We start from the raw sequence: 26880 nt of genomic DNA, 5'->3' as shown, positions 1-26880 counted from the left end.
TCGTCTCATCAAGGCCTGTTAGCGTTCGTCTACCGTTACTGGCTTAGCTAGCTAACTAGTTGCCAAGCCCATCAAAAACACCCGTGCAGGAGGATCCTGAAGCAGTTGTGCTCCGAAAACACCACACTTGTCCACCAAAAAGTAGGTTTATTTTTATGTTTTCTGCCCTATCTTCATGACATGTATTGCCTGGTAAACTGTGTAGGGTTGACAAACGTAAGTTAGCATGTATTGCTAACGACCGTGCTAACAGATTCTAAGCTGCAAGATAACGTGAACTCCTCCTTTGTTTCATATCGAGTTTATAACTCGTTGGTGAACTATCTAACTACCTGTTACGTCTATTAACAAATGAACTATATACACGTAAGGTATGTACTGTACTGTGTACATTTCGTATTGGATTGGTGCCTTAAGCTAACGTTCGCTAGCAACTAACTAATTAGCCTAGTAGTTGTATAAAAAAAAAAATATATATATATATTAAAAAAATATCATCCCATATATCTTATCGCGAACGTGAGGAAACTCGCATGCCTGGTCCTAACCTTACATTAACAACCGGCTTAAAAAAGTTACTAACTTTTTCCTCGTGTGATAAAATTAACTAGCCAATGGTTTTAAAAACGTGGACGTCTAGTGTACGTACATAGAAAAAACTAGGCGTTGCAAGAATTATGCACCACTCCGGTGTTAATTGCAATGCTGGGTGGTTTGGATGACAGTTTGGCATTGGGGCATGTCTGTGGACAGTAGCAACATGTGAACCCATTACCACTTTCTCTTCTGATATATTCCATAATGTAATAAATCATATAGGGTAGTATTTATTGTTCTAAGAATACATGCAGACATGTAGATTACATATCCTTCGGCTGTAGACTGTCAAGATAATGTAGGATTTGTGTTTTGCTTTAAGACAAATAAGCTCTAGCTTTAACTGGGCTTGTTGCCAAGAGAATCACCAGTTAGGCCTAGTTGTTGGCTTTATCCAGCTCACAGATGTTGGACGAATGATCTATATAATTGTGCATGCACACTGCATGGTAACGTGTTGACCGAAGTGATGATGATGGCAATAATGTGCTCTACTTTATCTCACCATGAAGCTGATTATCCTGCATTATGATTAGCTGGCCTAAATAAAGGTTAAGCATTAGTATGTTGGACACCATCTTTGATCATCACTTCACATCTACTATCCAGATCACACTAGGGTCTCCTTCTCCTATCTGCATTTTCAGTTAAGGGGTGTTGTTTTTACTTTTTTTAACAATGATACTGCTGTGTTACTGTATTAGAACCAACAAAGCCAATGTATCATATTCTCGTGTCATTGGATAAATCATGGTGATTCATTCTAGTTGTGTATCATTAGCATGTGCATTCACTGTTGTGAATGTCAACCTGATGGCTTGACACAGCTTCCCAAGAGAAACATTTTACTGTAAATGAAACTGTCTATGAACTGTGCACACTTTTCCCATTTTTAGATGTTGTGCTTGGCTAGTGCCATACTTTTGTTTGTCTCTTATGGTTATACAGTGGCTTTGGAAAGTATTTAGTAATTTTTGCTTTCCCCATATTTAGTTGTGTTATAAATATAACTTTTTTCCCTCATAAATCTACACACAACAACCCAGAATTATATAGAAAGTAATTTCTAGAAATATTGAATGTACCTAAGTATTCAGACCCCTTATTTTGTACTTTGTAGAAGCACTTATGGCAGTGATGACCATGGAGCTTTGAGTCTTCTTGGGATGCCTCATTCAGCTTTGTGCACCTGGATTTGGGGAGCAGCTCCCACTCTTCCTTGTACATCCTCTCCAGCGCGGTCAGATCGAATGGGGAGCAGCGGTGAACTGCGATCTTCAGCTCCCCTGACAGCTGTTCAGCAGAGTTCATGTGTAGACCTGAAGCAGCAGCTCCAATTCTTCCTTGTAAATCATATAAAGCCCTGTCAGAGTGGACAGGGCGTGTCGGTGGACTGCCGTCTTCCGCTCTCCCATGGATGTTCAGTGGGGTTCAAGTCTAGACGGATGCCACTCTTGAGTGAAAAGCATATTACATGCTATCTAGTGTTTGCCAAGCAGCAATGAGGAAAAGGAAACGACTAAGGGCTGTTAGGATGGTCATTGGGTCCCTGGTCACCTCCCTGACCAGGCCCCATGCCCGGTTACTTAGTTTGCCAGGCGGTCACTCTAGGAAGAGCCTAGGTGGTTCCAAACTTGTTCCACTTCACAATGACGGAGCCCATTGTACCCCTGAGAACATAAAGTGCCCCAGCATTGTTTTTATAACCAGCCACATATCTATGCCTCTACACAATTCAATGCAATTTCTGAGGTTTGTGGAGAGTTCCATGGACTTCATGGGTTTGTTTTTGTTCTGACATGCGCTGTGAAGTGTGACACCTTATTTAAACAGGTGTATGCATTTCTAAATCATGTCTAATAATTTTAATTTGCCACACCAGTCAAGTTCTAGAGACAAGGGTGATGAAATGACACAGAATTCACCTGAGCTTATTTTGGCATGTGATGTCTGAATGAGAAATTGGCACATTTCTAAAAACATGTTTTCCCTTTGTCATTATGGTGTGTTTTGTGTAGATTAAAGGGATAGTTTGTCCAAAAGTCATATTTGGGGTAAAAGTACACTTACCCTGGGTTCTTCCTGAAGGCACATAGTCATTTTTTTAAACAGTCCTTTAGACAGCTCTGTCCCGGTCCATAATTAGCATTATTAGCATTTTCCAAATTCATGAATGGAGACTGTGCGTACCAATATACCAAAGCATTAACCCTTTCATCCACATGAATCACACTGGGTCTGTTGGCTTGGCTTCTTCCCATAGTGCATCCTGGTGCCATGTGTTCTCCAGGTAAGCGGCAAACGCGCACCCGGCCATCCACGTAATGTAAAAGAAAACGTGAGTCATCAGACCAGGCCACCTTCTTCCATTGCACTGTGATCCAGTTCTGATACTCACGTGCCAATTGTAGGCGCTTTTGGCAGTGGACAGGGGTCAGCATGGGCCCCCTGACTGGTCTGCGGCTACGCAACCCCATACGCAGCAAACTGCGATTCACGGTGTGTTCTGACACCTATCAGTGTCGGCGTTAACTTTTTCAGTAATTTGAGCTGCAGTATCTTGTCTGTTGGATCGGACCACACGGGCCAGCCTTTGCTCCCCACATTCATCAATGAGCCTTGGCCGTCCATGACCCTGTCGCCGGTTCACCACCTTTGGACCACTTTTATAATATTACCACTTATGATAGGTACTGACCACTGCAGACCAGGAACCCCCCACAAGGCCTGCAGTTTTGGAGATGCTCTGACCCAGTCATCTAGACATCATAATATGGCCCTTGTCAAAGCCGCTCAGATCCATATGGTAGCCCATTTGTTCTGCTTCTAACACATCAACTTTGAGGACAGACTGTTCACTTGCTGCTGATACATCCCACCTACTGACAGGTGCCCTGATAACAAGATTATCAGTGTTATTCACTTCACCTGTCAGTGGTCATAATGTTATGACTGATTGGTGTATATTGTAGCCACAGTACTGTATATTACCGATGGCCATTCAAGGCTTTGTTAGTGTTATTTTAGCAGCAGGATATTATGCTGGCAACACTCAGCTAACAAACTAGGTAACAAACTAGTCTGTGAAAAAGAACAGACAAGAATAATATTGGAACGGACATTAAACATAAAAGGTACAGACTAGATTAATTATATTACCTTATATATTTCAATTATGCTTTTATTTTGAAAAAGAAAATCTGAGTTAGCACTGCTTGTATAATATCCTGCTGCTAGAAGAAAGGTAATGAAGCCTCGAATGGCCATTACTACTGTAGATTGAAGAAAGTTTTTTTTGCGTGTAGAAGGCTACTTAAGATTCTATTCGATGGCAGCCCTGTCATTATGTTGATTTTGACGAGGATTGTTTTTCTTTCACTCAGTGTATTGAATGAACAGAATTCCTGGATTACAGTTTATTTTGACTTTATCATGATATTCATGATATTCAATAATCTTATGTCATTTCTTTTCCTACTCTGTTAGGATTTGGAAGATGCTGACAAAGATGTACCTCAGAGAGGACCCCCTTTTCTCCTAAGACACTACCAGCTAGATTTAACACACCCCGTTCCCAACCCGCCTCCCAGCCTTTCCCTCCGCACCAACCCCCTGAACCCCCCTCGGCTCCGCTCCCTCTCCTGCATCTTAACCATGTGAAGTCCCTCGGCTCCGCTCTGAGGGGATCCCAGGACTGTTGTGTTTAAGCCGCCGCCGAGCGGGGCCATAGTGAACCTGCCTGTGAGCAAGAGGTGTTCCCCTACCCCACCCCCCTCCCCCTAACCCCCGCCCCCCTCCCCCACCCGTGTATTCCTGCCCCCCTTTGCACGGGGCCGCGCCATGATGTTCCGAGACCAGGTGGGCATCCTGACGGACTGGTTCAAGGGCTGGAACGAGTGTGAGCAGACGGTGGCCCTCCTGTCGCTGCTGAAGAGAGCGTCTCGTACCCAAGCCCGCTTCCTGCACATCTGCCTGGAGCACTGGCTGGCAGACTGCACTGAGATCCACATCCTGGAGGCGGAGGCCAACAATGCAGGTAGCTAACGACCTGTGTGCCATTCCGTACTGCCAGTGCGTCTCCTCTTACATTATAAACCTCACGGCGGTTACACCTCCGACTTTCCTTGAGTGTTTGTTCCTTTGAGTCATTATTGCATTTCCCTTTTGTCTCCCTCGCCTCCCCAGACATTGTGAGCCAGTGGCATCAGGAGCCCAAGGAGAAGGCGGTGTCGTTGCTGCTGTCCCACCTGCCCCTGCTGCAGCCCCGCAACAGCGAGGCCAAGTGTGAGTACATGAAGCTGCTGCAGAAGGTGCTGAGCCACACCATTGAGAGCAGCCTGTTTGTGGAGGAGAGCAGACAGCTGTTGTCCTACGCCCTCATCCACCCGGCCACCACCCTGGACGACCGCAACTCCCTGGCCATGTGGCTCAACCACCTGGAGGAGCACCTCTCCAGTGGCTACCCGGTGCCCTCCCCGCGGCCCGCCTCTGGCCCCTACCACCCCCGGCAGGGCTCGGACGAGTGGCCGGGCTCTGCGGAGGGTCTGGACCACGGCCATGCTTGGTTCGATAAGCCCCCTTCCTCTAGCTCCTCCCCTGCAGGTCAGAACGGACACATGTCTTTTCAGGGCGGGATACCTTCACCCATCAACAGCAACAACGCAGGTCAGTGTCTCACATCGCCTACCCGGGTGTGACGAAGGGCAAGCACGTGTCGTTGGAGTGAATGCTAGGGATGTGCCAAACCTGAGATACATACAACAAACTGTTGTTTTCATGCAGATATGCAATAAAGCCTAACTTTCAGTCTGTCCTGACGCTCCTGTCATGTCAGGCATGGGACAGATGGGCCAACCCAGCCCTCTGAAGAGGTCCATGTCCCTGATCCCCTCCAGTCCCCAAGCCTGTGGCTCTGATTGGCTGAGTCAGGATGATCTTGGGGGGCGACAGGCCTTTGACCAGGCCCCCCTGTCCCCCCAGAGCAGCGTGGCATCCTCAGGCAGTGAGCAGACTGAGGACCAGGGCTCCAGAAACACCTTCCAGGAGGACGGCAGTGGCATGAAAGGTCCGAACATTTAACCATGGATTGCATGTGTGTCACCTTTGTCATGTTTCAGTCTGGGAAAAGACGTGACACGTTAACTGTGACTGTGGCAACGGTTGAGTTGCCCAGAGTTGAATGGTATTTTGCTATTGGTGCGTTGCATTTGTGTGTGTGTGTGTTCTCCATATGTCCATAAAAAAATAAGTAGGACAGCACTCTAAAGAATAGAGCTGAAATATTTGTGTACGTATTTTGTACTGTACAAATGTTTCAACGTCTTGACTTTCAAATGAGATGTTTGAGCGCCATCCTTCTAATGGTTCACGGGCTAGGGTAACAGGGACTCAGCAGAAAAATATGGCATGTGGTTTTTCTACTTTCTGTTACAGATGTGCCCATGTGGTTGAAGAGCCTCCGTCTTCATAAGTACGCAGCACTTTTTTCCCAGATGACTTACGAAGAGATGATGATTCTGACGGAGCAGCACCTGGAGTCACAGGTTTGTCATCGTTTGTCACAGGTTTGTCCTCCTCTTGTTTTTCCATGCCGTCATGCTGAATAGATACGGCCTGCTTATTGTCCTTCAGCTTCAACCTTAGACCTCAACATGCCATGAAATGAAGCTGCCCCCCACAGTAGTCCAGTTTTACATGCCCGTCCTTCACAGATCACAGTGCCTTCGCGGCTCCGCTCCGCAGCTTTAATGAAACACATGTTGATTGGGAGTTGGCAGTGGGGACTGGATGTGGATGATGATGTTGCTAAGAACAACAGCTGCTCCCTTTGTTTACTCTTTCTTTCGTTGTTCTTTTCTTCCAGAATGTGACCAAAGGGGCGCGGCACAAGATAGCCCTGAGTGTCCAAAAGCTACGAGAGAGGCAGAGTGTTCTCAAGTCTTTAGAGAAGGTTAACCACATGCTGTCACCACTACTGTCATTTTAGAACCATTTCATGTGTATCTTTTATCCAGTGATTGGTATGTTGTTCTTAACAGCTTTACTGTTAGTTGGGACAGGACTAAGAAGCTGCTCTGTAGGTGCACTACTGTGTTGTTTTTGACCAAACTTGGGTGCATTATATCTTGTCATAGAAATACAGCATTTAAAAAAAATATACTGACAAGAAAAACCCTTAAAATAATATCTGCATGGGACTTGATATGTACCCCAGAGGGCGGTGCATCGTTAGTGGAGGACAGCATGTTAAAGGTTTTCTTGTTTTCATTTGGATCCTTGTCTTTAGATGGAGAAATACAAATTCATTTGAATGAATATTATCTTCTATGCTATTAGGGCAGTCATTTAAAGTTATAATATGACTCACAGTTTCTTTCAATGAGAAATATCAATAATTCCTATCACGTTTAATGTCTTATTATAATAAGTGCTGTGGTTCAACAGGATATATTGGAGGGGGGCAACCTGCGTAATGCTCTACAGGAGCTGCAGCAGATCATCATCACACCCATCAAGGCCTTCAGCTCCAGCCCTTCGAGTGCCCGGCAGAGAGACAGGGACTCCGAGGGGATTGGGTCCACCTCAGACCACTCCAAGTCTGTGGAGGACAAGGACCTGGGCCAGGATGGGTTCCAGACCCAAAACCCAGCTCCCTGCGACGGAGAGTCCTCCGCTACACCCATCTCAGACGGTGACATTGCTGGCCAGTTCACACGTGTCATGGGTAAAGGTAAGAGGATGTTACAGATGGTCTTTATTTGACGATTTTACAAGGGTAGGTAACCTGGGCTGTCGAAGCTAGCGCAAAGTTAAAATGTTGCTGACATTTCCTCAAATAGGATTGACGATACAACATTTGAATACAATGACGTTTTTGGGGAGTCTGTTTTAGTTTTTTAATTTAAGGTGAATTTAAAAACTTTTTTTTGTACTCTGTGCACAAAACGATAAACTCAATGATTTCTGAAGTTTGTGAAACCTTGCTTTTCTTTTTCTTTGCAATCTTTACCAATCTGTACCAAGTCTCCAAATTAAATCAAGACTGAGATACCAGGGATCATTAAGTCATTTGATATGGAGTTTAAGCACACATCTAGGTATCCCTAAAGAAACTGTTTAATGCTAATATCTGAAATTGGCCTGCATTGCTTTTGTGCATAAAACTAATTGTCAGACGTGAATGTAATTTTTGCTAAACATCAAATTATTGATCATTTGTACTGTAGAGTATTATATTGTCCAGATGGTGGCACTCCAGACCTTGGTTGGGACTGTAGAGTATTTTATTGTTCAGATGTGGGCTCTCCAGACCTTGGCTGAGATTGTTGCAGTGTTGATGGCCTGACCCTTTCTGAATTTGACACATTGTATTTTTGACTTGTTTACCAATTTTATCTGTTTTTGTCAGCCAGAAGAAAGTACATCCCGTATATGAGACTGTTCTCACTGTAGACGCTTCACTAAGTCAAGTTGCTTTTTCCATCTATCACATTTACCTGTGTCGTACTCTGGCAGCTGGAATCTGTGAGGGGAAAATCCTCCAAAGACTTTACCAAACTGAATAATGAACAAAAATAAGGAAGTCATAGCATCACTTGTGGTTCTCTAGATTTGACTGACCAGTCTGCATGTGATATTCTGCATCTGTGACAAAATGACACTCAAACACCATGCCTTTAGATTAGCACTAAAACTAAATTGCAGCTGTTGATCAATAAACATGGATGTAAGAGTGGTATGGCACAAATGCATGTCAGTCAGGATATTTGTGTTATAACAGAATTTAGTAATTTACCAGAGAATGTGAGAGCATTTATTCCAGCCACATGGTGGCACTATATCATCCATCACATTTATCTTTGTCAATTGATGGCGGTTGGACTTTGTGCTTCTGACATAACATCCAGCTCCAATGCAAATACCATCAATGCCTTTTGATGACACAAATGAATGAACTCGTCCTGAGTGTGAGTGGTGTGAGGAGCAGAGTGCCAGTAATTTGGCTGGTTTTTGGAGTGGCAGCATTTGTTCTCCCACTTGGGCTCCAGTACCGCTCAGCCGTGAGCCTGCCCAGCATTATTTCTTCTTCACCCTTCTTTGGATGTAGGAATAGCCTGCTACATGCTATTTAAATTAAGTGCTTCTTCTGAAATGTCCTACTTCAGAATCGAATGGTAGCTTACATAATCACAAAAGTAGTTATTTTCAAAAACAAGAAAATATGTTGAGCAGCAGTCCCCCCCCCCCCCCCCATGTGATTATGGAACAGTTTTGGAGTGAGTATGGAGTGGGAAAATTGACATTAAGTGCCCAGAGCTGTGTGCTGCATGGTAGTCTAACACCATCACTAACACCAATAGCTACGGAACGGATGTGACAGCCAGTGTACCAAAGAGACGGTGACTGTGTAGAAGCTATGTAGGATAAGCACCTTTTATATAACTTATCACCCATGGCCAATGGAAAACAGCATTCACTAACCGTGAAAGGTAAAAAGCATTCCCTTCACATGAATCCAATGAGCCAAATCGAAATGTGCTGCTATTACTTCCCATTGCCAACCTCTTATCAAGTTCAGCACACAAAGTAACTGGTGACATAAAGTTGAAATGCAGCACCTTCTCCCAGTCATGGACTCCCACATAGTTTTCAGCATGGCGGTCTGCCTATTCACTCATGTGGATCGGTGAGGTTTTATATAGTTTTTTCCCCCCTACTACTCTTTAATGTCTCTCCACTATCCTTTTCCCTTTTCTGTTTGAGCTGACGCTTGCTTGTTCTCTGTTTAGGGGCTTGGGAGGGTATTGCTCGGGTGATGGGACTGTACATGTAACTTGATTTTCTGACCTTTCTGAAATGCACATTATACAAGGCCCCCTAAGAACTTCAAATGAGAGGACATCTCATTCACGGCCTAAGACATATATTTTTTTGAAGTAACCAATCAAGATGGTAGCTTTTTGATCATAGTAGGAGAGATCCATTGAACCTCTCCTAAAAAGGCATTAACTGGTTAGCTTAGAATTCGCAAATGGCCTGGTAGGTCAAGGGAATATTTTAGAATGATCCCACTTGAAAATGCATGGTTATGTAACGAAAGCCACCCTAAATAAAATGTTTCACTTTGATGTTTTTTCTCTCTGTAACTAACCCTCAAACCAGAGATGGAGCCTTGGTCTTGCGGTCTCGAGACCACATAGACGTGGTCTTGATCTGGGTCTCTAGGGTTTAGGTCTTGGTCTGTGTCCCAATCTCCAGTGTTGCGGTCTTGGTCTGGATCTTGGTCTTGGTCTCCTGTGAAACAGTATGTTTTTTTCATATAGACTAGCTAGTCCCTTTGCGCACCTGTAGTGCTGTATACACGCGTTTTCTATCATGTGTTGTTGCACCAAATAGGTCTGCAGCCACCAGCAACCCTTGATTTCTGCAGATAAATCATAGCAAGCTAGCTAATACGCACCTCATTATCTTGGTCATGATTTGTTCAGTTATACTGCTGACATAACTCATTACAGGCTGCTGTTATATTATATTCATATATATTACCAAGCTAAGAAGCTGCATCACACCAAGCTAATTTGGCCAACGTGAACATTGTGATGTGATGGACACAAAACTTTTCATTGTGGCCAGGAACTCGACATGAAAATGCTGTTTCCAAGTACCCACAGCTATTGATGTCAATAGTATGAGTGTCCAGAACAAACTTGACTGAGCAAAGTTAATGTGAGTCATCTAGTTAACTACCTAGCCAGTTAGCTAATGTGTTCGCTAGCCAGCTAAGCACAGCAGTGTGAAAATAAGCTATAACATGTATGGCTGTTTCAATCACACAGCTTTGTTTCTTATTTTAGTCTTTGTAAACTAATTTCAACCTAATAATTTCTGTTATAATCAGTAAAGTAATTTCATCTAGTCAAGTATGTTTCCTTCTATAGAACAATGTTATGCTGTGGCCTACAAAATAACATTTATTTCCTTTTAGTAATTCTCTCATTGTTTTATGTTTGGGAAACATTGGCCGGGTCTAAGGTCTCGGTCTTTGTCTTGTTTTTTTGTGTTCAAAATGGTCTTGGTCTTGACCCACTGGGTCCTGGTCTTGGTCTTGGTCTCCAAGGTTTGGGTCTTGGTCTGGTTCTCCAGGGTTGTGGTCTTGACTCTGCCTCAAACAGTAACCTAGCTGTATTCAATTTGATAATCTTCTTTGGTACCTTCTCTGGCTACCGAATGCATTGGATAAAGAATAAACTAACCCCTTTGCAATTACAGGACCCTTCTGTTAGAATGTCTCCCATATAAATGTCCTCAGTTCAATGTACCCACCTATGGATAGTAGTAACCAAACAATATTCTTCGCTACCTTTATCCCACTGATGGACAAACTATTTTGGAGAACCCTCACAATGTCTTTGTAGTGAAGATTTGATGCCGGTCGCCTGGCTGGATTTCTTCTTATAATTGCTTTACTTGTTATGGAATATCAACATATTCATACTCAAGTCATTTTATGAACAGCTGAACTCAATCTTTTTGTCTGAGACTATAAAACACACAGAAGAAGAAAAAGGCCTGTTGTGGGTCCACATTTGAGGGAAGATTGGCTCTCATAAAGATTATATATTACTACTTGTCTGCAAGTCTCCTGTCTCATTTTGGCTCTGACACCCCTGCTTGGTCCAGCTGGCTCGGAAAGGAGGGTGAGAATTGCTGTCCCTTTTGTACCACTGCTTTATGGGTTCTCTGTGTTGTTTTTGTTAAGCTTTTTGTTTTCATGTCCATTCATATGTTTTCATTTTACAAATGTTTTTAAATGAAAATTTGATGTTTTTCTGGATGTCTGCTTTTACCTGATTACTCCATATGAACAAGTGTAGTTATCATGGCTTCCATACAATGTTGAAGTGTCATGTCATTGCTTCATACTGTACATTGGCTACCATTGTTTCACAATGTAAAAAACAAAAAAAATACTAAACTTGTGTAGAATGCCTGATGTATCAACTAGGTGCGTGCGTATGTGTTAAATAATATAATGATGGTATGGCAAAGTGAGGGCATTTGGACCTTTGTAAGAAGAATGCTTATTTCATGTTTAGGATTTGGGTTTGGGGTTAGTTTTTAATCATCCATATTTTTAATGGTTAGTTATTAACATTGATAGTAAAAGTAACATGGGTGTGTATATACCTGCTTCTGTAATATGGATGTGTATGGTTGTTTGTGTCAACCTCAAAAACATTGATTAGGGAGTCAGCCTATTTACACATTACGAGCATTAATAACTATCTGTATGTTACATCAGAAAATGCTATTAAAAGCATACTGGGCATAATACAGCTCTGTACAGCAAATGATGCAATTAATCACTTTCTTTCAGTGGTTTATATGCCCCTGGGTAGGCAATTATTACTCTTGTTTGTGATTGTGTACACTTTTTCGTTGTGGATGGGGGAGACAAACTGGAGTATGCAGGTTTTGCAGCATTCTGTTAAAATCCTTTTCTTGTCTATGTTTTGCAGTGTGCACTCAGCTGTTGGTGTCAAGGCCGGATGAGGAGAATATCAGCTGTTACCTGCAGCTCATTGAGAAGTGTCTGACACATGAGGTAAGACATCTGTAAGATAAACACAAGTAAACACAGCCAGCGGGTAGTTAAAATGTCATTCATATTACCCAGCTCACAATAGTACATTGACATTTTGTTCAGTTTGGTATTTTATTTGAAAACTCAAAATTATTTATTCTAAGATCACATTGGTTTTATTGTTGAGAATTATTTGTCAGGAAAAAAAAACCTGAAATATGGTGCTTGCATCATTTTTAACTGCCCAACAAATATATATTTGGTTGTGCCGTCTTTTGCTGCACTAACAGTTTTAAGTCTTTTGGGTGGAATTTTTCCAGATTAGCACATATTGTTAGTGTTTTTGGCCAGTTCTTATTGGCAGGTTTGTTCCAGGTTATTCAGATGTGTATATTGCCATAGATTCTAAGTGGAATTGAGATCTGGACTTTTTTCTGCGCTGAAGTGTGGGAAAAGTAGGTTTTCTTGCAGTATTTCCCAGTATTTTTCTCTTTCCTTCACTAATAACACGATGCCCTGTCTATGCTGATAAGCGTCCCCACTGCAGGACGCTGCCACCACTTTATTTTATAGGGATGCTTTGTCTTGAGACATGGGCATTGTTTGCACCACATATGGTGCTTTAGGTTTCAGTCAATTGCTCTATCTTGGTCTCAACTGATCACAAAACATTTTCCCACATCACGACTGGGTCACGTTGGTAATCGGTCAATACTTTTTGAGTAACACCGTCCTTCTACCCTCCCATACAGGTCAGAGCTCTTGATGTGGTTGACTGGTACACAATTACTCCACTCCCCGGCACTGAAATCTGTTGCTTTTTGGTAGTGATTGTTGTATTTAAGTAGCTTGTCTGCAAGTCTCAAGGGTTTTGAGGGATGGCCTTTTCTTGGCAGTGTCTAAGTGGTGTGATGCAGCTTCTACTTTCTGATTATTGATCCAGCTGCTCATTATTTTCTACTGTATTCCTTATCGATGCATTCGTTTTTTATCTCTAACGAATGCTCTTTGATATTCACTGTCTTTGAGATTCACCGCCTGACTGATGATCCTTCAACAATGGGGTTTTTATCCCAAAATTGTGACAGCATTTTTAATGGTTAACAGGTGGTGGCCAATGGTTATGTAGTTGTGTCCTTGTTAGGGCCATTTCCTTCATCTGTGTAAACTGGGAGCTTCCACAACACAGGGGATCAATACATAGACAAGCATTATTGGTAAAACATTTATAAATTATAATTATACAAATATTCCCCAACCTTAAACCAATGTCACATTCAAATATCTGATTTTGATTGTTTCAAAAAATTATGAATTATAAATGAACCATGTCTTGTGCCATCCACATAAAGACACAAGTGAGGTTTTTTAAGGGAGTCATTCTGTTTTTTAAGGGAGTCAACGTGTGAATTAGATTACTTTGTTGGCTCCAATATTTTATACATTTTAAGATGTCTTCTGTAGGTTTCAAGATATGTCAGTTACAGGTTTTTCTCAAATGTGAAATGCTCGTACTCCCTGATGCTTCCCCCAACCGTAGGCCTAAATCAGCTCCACTTTGTTAGAAATCCTTGAAGAACCCTCAACGTACAGTTCATGTTTTTTCAAGTTAGTTATTGAAGAGCAAACAATTACCATGTACTCATAATAGCCTACAGCCTACAATTCCCACCAAGGCAACCTTCTGCCAACATCATTATTAGGCATTATGATGTTGAAAAAGTTATTTGCCTCAGAGTTAAGTGGTGTGTGGGTGTCGCGCACACCTCGTTGTAAGGCCTGAGGCTAGCTACAGAGAATGTTTTCATTACAGTTGGCAGGTCTGAAGCACCCAAAAAAAAAATGCTTTTATACAGGGCAGTCATGTATATGTGCAAGCTGTTCTTTGGATGTTGAAATCTGTTTGACTTGGTGAAGAGTGTGCTTCATTTCTGCCACTGTAGTTCCCATTCAAAAAGTGTCACTTTGCACCCTGGAGAAACCGGTGTTCCCATTCGGTAGTGCCCCGTGAACGAGTAATCTTGCAGGTTCAGTAACTACTGGCTCAATCAGGCGTCTTGAACCCCTGCAACATCCCTCCCACCGCTGTCTCAGATGAATGGGAGTTGGAAAGTGGGGTGCGCAGGATGGGCTCTGTGTTTAGGCCTTCTACATGAGTCGGGAAGGCCTGGTCGGCATCCATGGCACATTCTCTGGTTGGTCCTTCATCAAAGCTGTTAGAGGGGAGGCTACAGACAAAATGTGGTAGTAGTCAGCCAACCCCAAGAATCCATGTAACTGGGACAGGCCGTGGGAAGGACCTAACCGCCTCAACCTTCTCCTAGAGTTAGAGTTGGACTTGGCCAATCAGGTAGCCGGGCCTCTGACAGCACTTCTTGGGGTTGGCAGCGAGACCCGCCTGACAGAGCTCCTCCAGTACCTCCCAGAGTGGACCAAAATGTTGTCCAGGCAGGTAGTGGTGTATTCTCGGTCCGGTCGTATCAGGATGTTGAGGCACTGGAAGGTTGCGGTTTCCCCATGAAGCACGAACGGGAGGTCCCAGTACTGCCAGTAGCCACTAAGGATTGTGAATGTATTTCCTCTGGCGGCAGGGGCAGGGGGCATATTGGTTGGACTGGGGCTGTCCAGTTCCTTCAGCTCTTGGCCTTAATAGAACACTATTCCAAGCCTCACCTTGTCCTGTCAACAGTAGTGGCCAGACGATGAGGTTAGGTACTGGTTCTTCCCACAGCTTGATTTAAAAAAAATATATATTATATACATTTTTGTCTGTTGTTGTCCTGGCTATTTGACCCTGTAGTTCACTGGCTGTACGTAGGGCGGTGGGCTCTAACTCAAGCACCCGGTCATCTGGCTGGAACTCATAGAGGAAGATGGGCCGGTTGTAGGTCTGCTACTGATGGCGCTAGGGTTCTCACAATTGTTGTTTATTGTGATGTTTGTGGAAACTTGCCACATGTCCCAATGGCAAAGCATTTGGCTGGACCAAGGTTATGGTGCTGCCAGTGTCTATGCTGTCCTTGGTCTACCATCCCTGTGGCCGCAGTGTTTGGTTGAGCGGGAGCGTCTGGTTGCTTCTCTTCAATTGTGGATGTCCAACCATGCCTTGATCTTTTTCTGGGTGTCTGGCTCGCAAGCTAGGTGGGTATTAACTGGGCAGTCCCTCTGGATTCTGACATTGCAGAAAAATGACCCCAAAAAGCTGATTGGTACATTACAACTAGGGATACACGATAAAGTTATTGACTGATGCCGATATTAGCGGTGAGAACAAATAGTCACATTTTTGACAAGGATAGCATTTATCGACAAGTTAATCTAATTTTTGAAAGTTCCAAAAAATCTGTACTACCGATTGACTCACTTGGTGGCTGTAATTAATTTTAAAAAATTAACAAATCTGGCTAACGTACAGGGAATTAAAAGTACAGGGAATTATCACGGCTGGCAAAAGCATACCTGTGCATCCCAGCAACATCTGTATGGACTGAAAGTGTTTTCTTGGCTGTGTAAGGCTACTCGTCTATTCCCGGACATGCACATTTTTCTAAACAAGAATAAATTATCATAATAATACGGATATTGCCTAATGATTATTTACACTTTTAAGGTCTTGCATCTATGGATGCGCTAGCAAGATTTTGTTTGGTTTTTGTTCATTTTATGTAATTTATTCCTATTAAGCTTCCTTCCAAGGATATTTTTTTATTCACTGGAATGCATCAGTAGGTTTGTTTGATTTAATGCAGACTATAATGTAACTCTGTTGGTCTATATATTAAGTGTTGTTTCGTTTGGAAAGTATAGTTTTAAGGGGATGTATATAAAAAAGATCTGGCAAGCTGGTCTTATACATTTTGTATTTTATTGTCATGGCCAGAAAACATTTGCACAAAGATGTTAGCTAATGTAAGGCAATTCATACACATTGCTGCGCTAATTCATGGGAAACAATGTGTTTTTTGATGGCATTTATAGTTCATTTGTAATTGTAATTAATGGAAAAGGTTGAAATAATCACTTGTTATAAAATTCTAACGACTCGACAGGCCTGTGCATTAGGTTATTTGCAGCTGATATGGCATTTCTAAATGTCTCCAGAGTAAAAGTATGCCTAGCCTAATTGTTTATACTAAAATGTTAGAGGTTGTTAACTGCATTTTTTATAAACATTTTACATTCATTTTTTTCATTTAGTGCCTCTCTTTTTGTCACGAGTGGGTGGGGTCGACTGTTCGACACAAAAGCTGATAAATAATCGATAGTTTAAATTTGTCATGCACATCCCTAGTCGCTATTCGCTTACCTCAATCGGCTGATGTTTTGTAATTTCTGTACCTGTGTACCCTGGCATATCTTACATTTTAAACACATTGCTTTGTTCTATATATTTAACCTTATACAACATTATAAACGTACAGTGGGGAGAACAAGTATTTGATAGACTGCCGATTTTGCAGGTTTTCCTACTTACAAAGCAAAAATCCAGAAAATCACATTGTATGATTTTTAAATATTTAATCTTCATTTTATTGCATGACATAAGTATTTGATCACCTACCAACCAGTAAGAATTCAGGCTCTCACAGACCTGGTAGTTTTTCTTTAAGAAGCCCTCCCGTTCTCCACTCATTACCTGTATTAACTGCACCTGTTTGAACTCGTTACCTGTATAAAAGACACCTGTCCACACACTCAAACAAACAGACTTCAACCTCTCCACAATGGCCAAGACCAGAGAGCTGTGTAAGGACATCAGGGATAAAATTGTAGACCTGCACAAAGCTGGTCTACAATAGGCAAGCAGCTTGGTGCGAAGGCAACAACTGTTGGCGCAATTATTAGAAAATGGAAGAAATTCAAGATGACGGTCAATCTCCCTCAGTCTGGGGCTCCATGCAATATCTCACCTCTTGGGGCATCAATGATCATTAGGAAGGTGAGGGATCTGCCCAGAACTACAAGGCAGGGCCTGGTCAATGACCTGAAGAGAGCTGGGACCACAGTCTCAAAGAAAACCATTAATAACACACTACGCCATCATTGATTAAAGTCCTGCAGCGCACGCAAGGTCCCCCTGCTCAAGCCAGTGCATGTCCAGGCCTGTCTGAAGTTTGCCAATGACCATCTGGATGATCCAGAGGAGGAATGGAAGAAGGTAATGTTGTCTGCTGAGACATAAATAGAGCTTTTTGGTCTAAACTCCACTCGCTGTGTTTGGAGGAAGAAGAAGGATGAGTACAACCCCAAGAACACCACCTAAAAGGTCCTGGAGTGGCCTAGCCACAGCCCCAAAACCTGAAGGATCTGGAGAAGGTCTGTATGGAGGAGTGGGCCAAAATCCCTGCTGCAGTGTGTGCAAACCTGGTCAAGAACTACAGGAAACGCATGATCTTTGTAATTAGAAACAAAGGTTTCTGTACCAAATATTAAGTTCTGCTTTTCTGATGTATCAAAAACTTCTCATGCAATAAAATGCTAATTAATTACTTAGAAATCATACAATGTGATTTTCTGGATTTTTGTTTTAGATTCCGTCACTCACTGTTGAAGAGTACCTATGATAAAAAATTACAGACTTCTACATGTTTTGTAAGTGGGAAAACCTGAAAAATCGTCAGTGTATCAAATACTTGTTCTCCCCACTGTAACACTCCCCATTTATCATGAGCTGAAAGATCTAAGACTCTCTATGTACACAAAGGCCTATTTCTCTCAAATATTGTTTACAAATCTGTGTTAGTGAGCACTTCTCCTTTGCCAAGATAATCCATCCACCTCACAGGTGTGGCATATCAAGATGCTGATTAGACAGCATGATTATTGCACAGGTGTGCCTTCGGTTGGCCTCAATAAAAGGCCACTAAAATGTGCAGTTCCATCACACAGCACATTGCCACAGATGTTGCATGTTTTGAGGGAGCGTGCAGTTGGCTTGCTGACTGCAGGAATGTCCACCAGAGCTGGTGCCTGTGAATTGAATGTTAATTTCTCTACCATAAGCCGTCTACAAAGTGCAAGGTGCATTTTATTGATGCATTTTGAATGCACAGGGATACCATGACGAGATCCTGAGGCCCATTGTAGTGCCATTCATCCACAACCGTCACCTCATGTTGCAAGCATGATAATGCATGGCCCCATGTTGCAAGGATCTGTACACAATTCCTGGAAGCTGAAAACATCCCAGTTCTTGCATGGCCAGCATACTCACCGGACATGTCACCCATTGAGCATGTTTGGGATGCTCTGGATTGGCCTATATGACAGCGTGTTCCAGGTCCTGCCAGTATCCAGCAACTTCGCACAGCCATTGAAGAGGAGTGGACCAACATTCCACAGGCCACAATCAAAAACCTGATCAACTCTATACGAAGCAGATGTGTTGCACTGAGTGAGGCAAGTGGGGGTCACACCAGATACTGAAGTGGTGGCCACCCAGGTGGTCACACCAGATACCCCCCAATACATTGAAACTGCACATTTTAGAGTGGCCTTTTATTGTGGCCAGACTAATGCACACCTGTGCAATTATCATGTTGTCTAATCAGCATCTTGATATGCCACACCTGTGAGGTGGATGGATTATCTCAGCAAAGGAGAAGTGCTCATTCACACAGATTTAGACAGATTTGAGAGAAATAGGCCTTTTGTGTACATAGTCTTAGATCTTTGAGTTCAGCTCATGATAAATGGGGGCAAAAACAAGTGTTGTGTTTATAATTTTGTTCAGTGTATATACTTTAATAACAAAGGACTCCCCAAAATAAGTCTGATTATGAATGTATAATGTATATGATAAATACACATTCCCTTTCCCTACAATTCTACATTATACAATGTCTGGATATAAATTTAGTAAATATGGTAGTTAAGGTGTTTAACAAATGGCATTGTTTGTGTTTGGGTAGGGATGATTTGTCAAGGAGTAATTTGTTTACATTAGCAGTGTTTCTGAAGATTGTTACATGCTCTGACAGTTTGCAGCCTTAAATCACTTAATTATTCTAGGCAGGGCATCACATTTTTCATTTAACAGGAAATGCGCCAGGTAGATAAATAATCTGCCAGACACTCTTTTTGCCAGCCAAACCCCATCCCGTTACACCATAAAACACAAAACGAAAGAGAATGGGGTGTAATGATTTGGGAAAAAAAGAATCTGAGTATTTGTTGTAATATGTAACGTGCTATATTGCTGCTCAATTTACAAAACAATCTTGTGACCCCGTCTGAGTCAACTCTAACCCTTCATTCACACAAGCGGTGAACTCGCTTGCGGTTCCAACAGGAGGCTGCTGATATTGTCCAGCCTTTGCTGTTTTGACCAGTCAGTTACTTACTGTAAGCTGGGAAAAGTAGCCTATTGCGTTCAAGGAAAACATAAACAAACCCAAAATAAACAAAACAGAGTAGAAAAGTAATGTCTGTTCATTAAAATGAAACAAAAAAAAAAAAAACACAGGATTTGAGCGGCTTGCTAGGCTATAGCCTACTAGAATGGGCGTAGGTTTCATTATACATGAGTGGGATTTCCCCCCCCCCCCACACACACACTTTTGGAAAATGGTATTTTGTCGTCCCCCCACTTATTATCAACACAACTCTTAATATAAGAAAAGCTCAAACTCAAGAACATTGTGGTGGCAGTACGGTAAGCAATTGCCTAATTCGAATCAGACTGGATTTAGGACCACACACAGGCACTTGGCTTGAGGTACAGCAGTTGCTGGATTGGTCTGGTTACCATGGTAGAGTAGAGGCTACAGTTGCAGTTACAGTTAAGCCAAAATACCACAGATCGGAAATGTTTAGCAGCAGCTGATATGAGGTTAACATGGTAATGGAGACAACAGCGCTTCCTTGCCTCTGTTCCGCTAGCTGTCTAGAATCTGACTCCTGTAGTAATTTGAAGTTGTTGTTTGCAGTTGCTGTTTATACTCAAACTAGGATTGAAAATCAACATGTATGTGAGCCAAATTATGGTTCCAAACTCTCTCAAACTACAACCTTAAGAACAGTGTTGTAATTCGACAGATCGTCTATATGCCAAGGAAATGCAATTCATGTGTGCAACAAAATGTTAATGTCAAGATTTCTTTCCATTTTTCTTGCTGTGGCTTCTGTGGTTTTGCCTTGCCTGATCGCCATGGTAAAAGGAACACACCGGGAAAGCACAGTCTGAAATTTTTGGCATATTTAAAGCAATCGGATAATACCAATTACTACATTGGGCAATACCAATTGATGCCCGGTATATCAGTCAAGCAATCACATTTATTTTATGTAGCCCTTACATCAGCAGTTTTTAGTGCTTTTACAAACATCCAGACTGAAACAGGGTGTAGCCGCTGGGGAAAACCCTGGACCCCGACGTGATACAAGGAGAGAGATCCCAATGGGCTTCTTTGTACAGACCGAAGAAAATAAAAAAACGAGTCTGTCTTCGCACTGCTCTCTCTGTGGCTGGAGACAGTGGCTTCATTAGGCTCTGTGATCAAGACGCACAGGAGATCAGGGTTACACACCTCTTACCTTTCCCTGTAGTTCTTTTATCCCTGCTGCAATGTGGCTTCTCTGCTGTGTGTTGTTGGGGCTGATGAGCCAGGCTGCATTGAGCAGTGCCCTTCTCCCAGGGACTTCTCCTGAACCTGCTCCTCCGGCCTGCCCTTCTGGGGTGGCAGGCACTTCCTGCACCACTCTAACTGTTCACTGATAAGGTCATTACAGGTATCCCCTACCTTATGATACGCATGTCTCACATTTGGTTGGGGAAAGATGTTGTCCGTAGGGGGATGAGGCAAACTTGAGCCGCGGTATATTTGTTTTAATGTTTACCTCTATGAAGCCCATCAACCGAACACATTGTGTCTGCCGTAAATTGGATAAAGAGGGAACTTGGTTTTTAAACCAATCCGGGGTTTGAACTTTACATGGCATATTACAGTTGTTCAGCAATTTGCGTCCTCGCTCGGTTTGCTCTATTATTCTGCCTCTTACTGTCATTTTGAAAATGTTTATCATGTAGGCCAGTAGCTGCCTTTCTTTTGGGTGTAAACAGGAGGCTTTTTTCAGTTCCTTTTGGTGAGGAGGGTTGAATGAGATGGGGCCCATGCGCGGCCACACATCTTGTGAAACCGGCACATGTACAGAGTTTGATATTAGTACAAGAATGATTCCCAATACCATTGACCAAATCATGAAACTTGAAATCGATAAAAAGTTAATTTTTAGGTTGCATTGGTGCGATGTAAAAATGTTGCAGTCTGGAGCCCTTAACAAGGGTGAATTATTTGATGTATCTGTGGCCGTCTGAAACCCTGATCCTGTCTGTTTATGTGTGTCAGGCTTTTACAGAGACTCAGAGGAAGAGACTGGTCTCCTGGAAGCAGCAAGTTCTCAAGCTGCTCCGCCTGTTCCCGAGGAAAGCCATGCTGGACATGCCTGTGTACCGACAGAAAGGGTGAGACAGTCCAGATGTTCTCCTCTTCTTTTGATCCATCACTCTAATGTCACTGCTGAGTTTCTGTGCCCTACTCTCTGCTGCTTTAGTATGCTGTTTGTCCAGATTTTCTCTCCGTCTTTTCCGCTGTCCCGGTGACTATCTGTTGTAGATCCAGCGCTGAGGGTTCTCTCTCTCTGTCTGCTGATGATGTTTCTTTCTCTCTGTGTGTCTGCTGTTGATGGTTCTCTCTCTCTCTGTCTGTTGTTGATGGTTCTCTCTCTCTGTGTTAACGATGATTCTCTCTCTGCACACAGCTGGGCGTATGGTTCCAACTCCCTTCCCACAGCAGGCTCTGTGAGTGCTGGGGGTCTGGCACGTAGGGGGCCGAGGGCGTTCCCGATGCCCCCCCGTGCCCTCCCCGCTGGGCGTATGAGTCTCCTGAGTCCAAGTGGTATGGGGGTGGCCTCTCCCCGTCACGCCCTCACCAGCCCTGCGTTGGCAGGGCAGGGCAGACAGGTCAGTCGTAGGATGGCCCATCCAATACACCCGCCAAACCTCCCTTAGAGGTTTTTTCCTTGTCATTGATGGTTGTGGCTAGCGAGCCTACATTAGATTTCATTTTAGATTGCATTGATCTCCACATTACTATGCCCACGTTGTCCTTTAGACTTTCTGACTGATAAACCAGTGCATCCGCCAACCTGCTGACAGTTTAATCAGTGGAATTCATAAGGCGGGAGTGGGCGCGTGCGTTTTGGTCTGCGTGGGTCCCTCACCGCTCTGTGCCCGTGTTGTCATTACACTGTGAAGACAAAGTTGGTTTGCAACACTGAGGGTGTTCGGGATGTTGGTAAGGGGAGGCTGACATTTTGTTCCTGCTGTAGAATCTGTGGTTTGCCAACCCTGGGGGCAGCAACAGCATGCCGAGTCAGAGTCGCAGCTCCGTGCAAAGGACCCATTCTCTCCCAGTCCATACCTCCCCGCAAACCATGCTCCTGTTCCAGCAGCAAGGTAGGACCCCAGCCACCGTTCATGTTCCAGCCCATGCTTGGATCTCGGTTCACACGCCCATACACATACCACCCAGGGCCCACTGCAAACTCCATTCACATTTTCTTTTATATCCTAGCAACATCTCCTTCAAAGCCCAATTATACACAGCTTCTTGCCCACGTAGTCTTCTAAACCCCATTTTATAGCACATCCCACCCACCTCACAAACCTCATTCACAAGGCTCTATCTAATGCGTCTTGTCAGTATTGGAAAGTGTGATTTATGGCTCATATACCATAATCTCCCCCCACCCCCTCATCCCAGCCAACTTGATCCGCGTGCCCTTAATTGTAATGTGTAGCTGACAGAATTCTGAGGGTGACTTCCAGAGATTGGCAAGGGGATCAGTAAACCCATCAATTCTTGGACAGACTTGTGACTTGAATGATTCAATTCTTAATCCATAGTCCATCGAGCATGACATTCTATTTAAGATATAAAGTTCAATAATACTGCAACATTTACTCTCGAAAGTATTTCATCTTTTACATTTAGAAAGTTCTGGAATACGTTTTGTTGACCTGGACAATTAAGAAACAATTTACATTTTCAGTGATCACCTGGCCAATGATATATAATCGCTAGTGGACAGGAAAACACCATATGAATAATGTAAAAAATGAAAAGAAACATTATATGCAACACACGGGAAATCAATGGAATCATCCAGTTGTATTATATACAGCAGAAACGGTTACAGATGAATGTGATGCTCAGCACGTACATTGATCTGATAGCAGCTTGGTTAATTTGTTTTTGAAAAAGAGGTATGATGAATTTGTCATATTATGCGTCATGCCGATCAATTATTTGGTGTGAAATTGGGCAATCTAAAAGAATGATGCTGTGCCCGTGGTTTTCCACTTGGCTCATGATGCCTGCAGCATAGCAGAGCTGCGGGAAGGGGCCACGGTAGGGTCTCATTTGCACCTACACTCTTTCAGTCCTTCCGCTTTGGACCCTTGTGAAAATGGCGTGTGGAAGAGGGAATAATCGTTTACTATTTACCACTCACAATCACTTTACCATCTTTTTATTCCCATTCAGCATCCTGTTTTCCCAAATACTAACCGCAACCATACATGTGCACACACACACACACACACACACACACACACGTATGTATGATAACTGAGCGGCCAGTCTCTCCTCTGTCTCTCAGAATGCCAAGTTCCAGGTGCAGACCTGGAGATCAACCCTACGCTGGAGTCACTGTGCCTCAGTATGACGGAGCATGCCTTAGGGGGTGAGTGTCATCAGAACACAGGCCTCCCACACAGTTCCTTGGAAATGTTATTACACTGGAATTTATAACCACATTTATTTTGCATGGAATTGTCATTTTTTAACCATTCTATTGTTTCATTTTGTAAATTAAAAAAAATCTTATTTCTTTCTTATTCCGTTAGATGGAATGGATCGAACATCAACAATATGAAAATAAAAACGGAAAAGAGGAAACCGAACAGACACTTCACTTCAACTGAGGCCTGTTCATTTCCTTGTAGCCCAGCACAAAAATATATGCTTAAAAAACAAAGCGAAATGGTCACTACAAAACTACAAAAACTAACTGTGTATATGTTCTCTGATATTTTTCTACTTTATTATACTTAACTAAGTTTATTATAAATGGAATACAGATGACTATTATATTACAGGAGAAGAGGTTAGCTGTGCAAACTGCTCTATGTCTTCTGCAGGACTGTGACATTAAAATGAGCAGATTAAAGCTAAGGCTGTCGAGCTCTGAGGAAAATTGAGGATTGGTGCTGTCTTAAGGGGTTTCTACCCTACATGTTTCTCCCCTTTTTTCCCCCAGAAGAAAACTGCCATTGAGCAAGGCCCCTGTCCAAAAAAGACTGAGTCACGCCTCGCGCCCCCAGTTAGTGGCACTATACAACAGGAATAAGGCACTTGTCCCACCCACCCACATTCTAGAATTGGGCACTAGGACAGCAACCAGCTTGACGTGGGATTCTGATCCTTAAAAAAAGCTAAAGCTGTTTATACAGCCAGAGCTGGTTAGGACCTGATATGTAGACACCCAACACCCTGGCTCATTCTCCTCACGTACCCAGCCTGGGTTAATCACCAACATGGGTATTACTTGCCTCCCCACCTCAATTAGGCCAAAGGAAATACCCATGTTAGAATGCCCACTGGGACAGTAGACATGGTAATTGTTGGAACAGCGGTTTGAAGAGAACATGCCGGCTGCAACTTCTGCATGGATATTTTTTTTTACCCTACTAGACAAGTGATGATGAATCTCATTTGCAAGTTAAGCGCTGAGGTAAACGCCAAAAAGGTTGAATATGGGCTGGTGAGGTTTGTTCTGGGCGGGAGCTGATGAGAAATTGCATTAGTAAAGAAAAGGAAGAAAGAGGGTAGCTGGTGGTGTGTTTTTAAGTAGTTATTTTCAGGAGCTTTACCTCACTATTTCATGCTGGGTGAAGAAGCTTAATACAGCCTAGTTCCACCCTTGGGCCCTATTATGATTGACTGAAAAATGCAAAGGAAGCTCTCTCTGCTACTCAGAATGAACCAGTCCGCTACCCACCGCCTTCCCCTGCCCTCCCCCCAAAATGGCCAGTGTGGAGATTTGATGAATCATTTTTAAGGTGCTCGGAATTTGTCCATCTTTTCTGTAGGGATCTCTTTGTGTTCCAATTGTAAAACCCTAACATTTATCATGTGGTATCAGTGTTGAATCAGAAACTGTCTTATACAGCCTCTGTCTTTGAATGTGGCAGAGCGGAGGTGCATGTATGTACTGTATATGGTCTTAACTTTTGGATCACTTTTGGTTGCATCATGAGGCAGGGATAACCATTTGCATTTTATTTCTGCTGAGCCATGGCTGGTCTAATTGTTTAGTAAACATGGTTATTTACGAACATGACTTTTCCACTTGTATTTTTTACTACTCTCCCCTCATATTAATAACGCATCCTTTTTTTCTGAAATTGCATGTTTTTTCCCACACTAATTGAACAGTTGTTGTAGATATTGAGAGAGGGCAGTATTTCAGTCACGGTAATGCTCAACGTCCCCAGATCCTCCAGGAAGCAGAGAGGATGGGACTGGAGTTCAATGTTGATACCTCCTAATGGCACCACTTACCTCCCTCTGCGACTGCCCATTTCATGTTCTGTGATGTGTAATAATGGGTCTGAAAATATGGGGGCTTATAAAAAGCCTCCACGATATGTTATACCTAAAGCACGTAGCTAAGAGTTCTCATACAGGAGCTTGGTGGGGGGAGAATGGCCGACGCCTCCTGTCCCTTTAGCTCAGCGGGTGATCCTGTCTTGTCTGAGACCTGTAGGAGGAGATGCTGTGTGCCCTCTTCGCTTCGGGAGCTTTTGGAGTGATAGGAGAAGACAGATGTTGCCTGGCCTTGTGGGGTTGGAGTGTCTGCTGCGGGCTGAAAATCCGTTGACGCCTGAAATGCACAGCTACCGCTTCCATACGTTGGTATGATTGGCCATTGAGTCTGAGTTGGATCCTGGTCACGTTTCTCCTCTGAGCTGGCTCTTGGATAGATCTGACTTTATGAAAACATCAGATTCATGCTCACGTTGGATGTGTTTACAGTCATTCCTGTTCTGATATTTCTTTCACTAATTGATATTTTAACCAATATGGTCAGCTATAAAATGTCGAAGGCCATTTAGTAATCTGAATTGGGCTTCCTGTGTAAATGCAGCCGTTAAGAGAATAATAAACAATTTTGGCAATTGTTAGATTGAAAAAAAAACGACCAGTGATCTCAATCTAAGCTATTAAACTGATGATACATAGTCGCATGTAAGATGGCTCAGGTTGTCATTTCCTGATCCTGTCTCTCAATGCATTCAATAGCACGTGAAGTAATTCCTACACATAGTATGTAGCTAGTCCACTTGTAGAATAGGCTCTGTTCTTTAGCCTAGCTAAATTGAGTCTGCACATGCCAGTGGTTTAGGGTGGAGAGGGGAATGAGAAGGTGAATCTGAGCCATAATATGCTGTAAGTGTGAGTCTAGCCCAACACTAAGAACAGGCCAAGGAACGTGTTTACCTCTGTGGTTACATTCCAGCCAAGCGTGAAATTGGTCAGAAAATGTACTTCATGAGTCTGGCTTTATTTTCTCATGCCAAGCAGAATTATGATGAGGTACATAGTCTGTCATAGACATAAGAGACTCCTTTGCCC

The 26880-nt window shown here is 43.0% G+C and overlaps 1 protein-coding gene across 2 annotated transcripts; it reads left to right on the top strand.

The window, feature by feature from the left end:
• The first annotated feature begins 4389 nt into the window (after positions 1 to 4389).
• On the top strand, positions 4390 to 24229 carry LOC105023195 (protein Smaug homolog 2). Of its 2 annotated transcripts, none has more exons than XM_010892194.5 (12): positions 4390 to 4633; positions 4783 to 5262; positions 5432 to 5662; positions 6031 to 6140; positions 6461 to 6547; positions 7042 to 7327; positions 12117 to 12202; positions 21529 to 21644; positions 21941 to 22142; positions 22511 to 22637; positions 23843 to 23926; positions 24090 to 24229. In XM_010892194.5, the coding sequence occupies exons 1-12, from the start codon at positions 4438 to 4440 to the stop codon at positions 24116 to 24118; spliced, it is 2034 nt and encodes a 677-aa protein (XP_010890496.2). In that variant the 5' UTR covers positions 4390 to 4437; the 3' UTR covers positions 24119 to 24229. The 2 variants fall into 2 exon arrangements, with proteins under 2 accessions (XP_010890496.2, XP_010890495.2); XM_010892193.5 differs by having other exon boundaries at positions 6031 to 6161.
• The last annotated feature ends 2651 nt before the right edge of the window (positions 24230 to 26880 follow it).

The sequence above is a fragment of the Esox lucius genome, chromosome 1 (genome assembly GCF_011004845.1).
Source record: "Esox lucius isolate fEsoLuc1 chromosome 1, fEsoLuc1.pri, whole genome shotgun sequence".
Taxonomy (NCBI): Eukaryota; Metazoa; Chordata; class Actinopteri; order Esociformes; family Esocidae; genus Esox; species Esox lucius.
This window is presented reverse-complemented; position numbering and strand designations above follow the sequence as displayed.

What these genes read in the sequence shown, in the direction of transcription:
- LOC105023195 (XM_010892193.5), top strand. Translation starts at nt 4,438, where the DNA reads ATGATGTTCCGAGACCAGGTGGGCATCCTGACGGACTGGTTCAAGGGC. An exon ending in TGGCAGGGCAGGGCAGACAG is followed by an intron (nt 22,143 to 22,510) that starts GTCAGTCGTAGG and finishes TTCCTGCTGTAG; the next exon opens with AATCTGTGGTTTGCCAACCC. An exon ending in GACGGAGCATGCCTTAGGGG is followed by an intron (nt 23,927 to 24,089) that starts GTGAGTGTCATC and finishes TTATTCCGTTAG; the next exon opens with ATGGAATGGATCGAACATCA.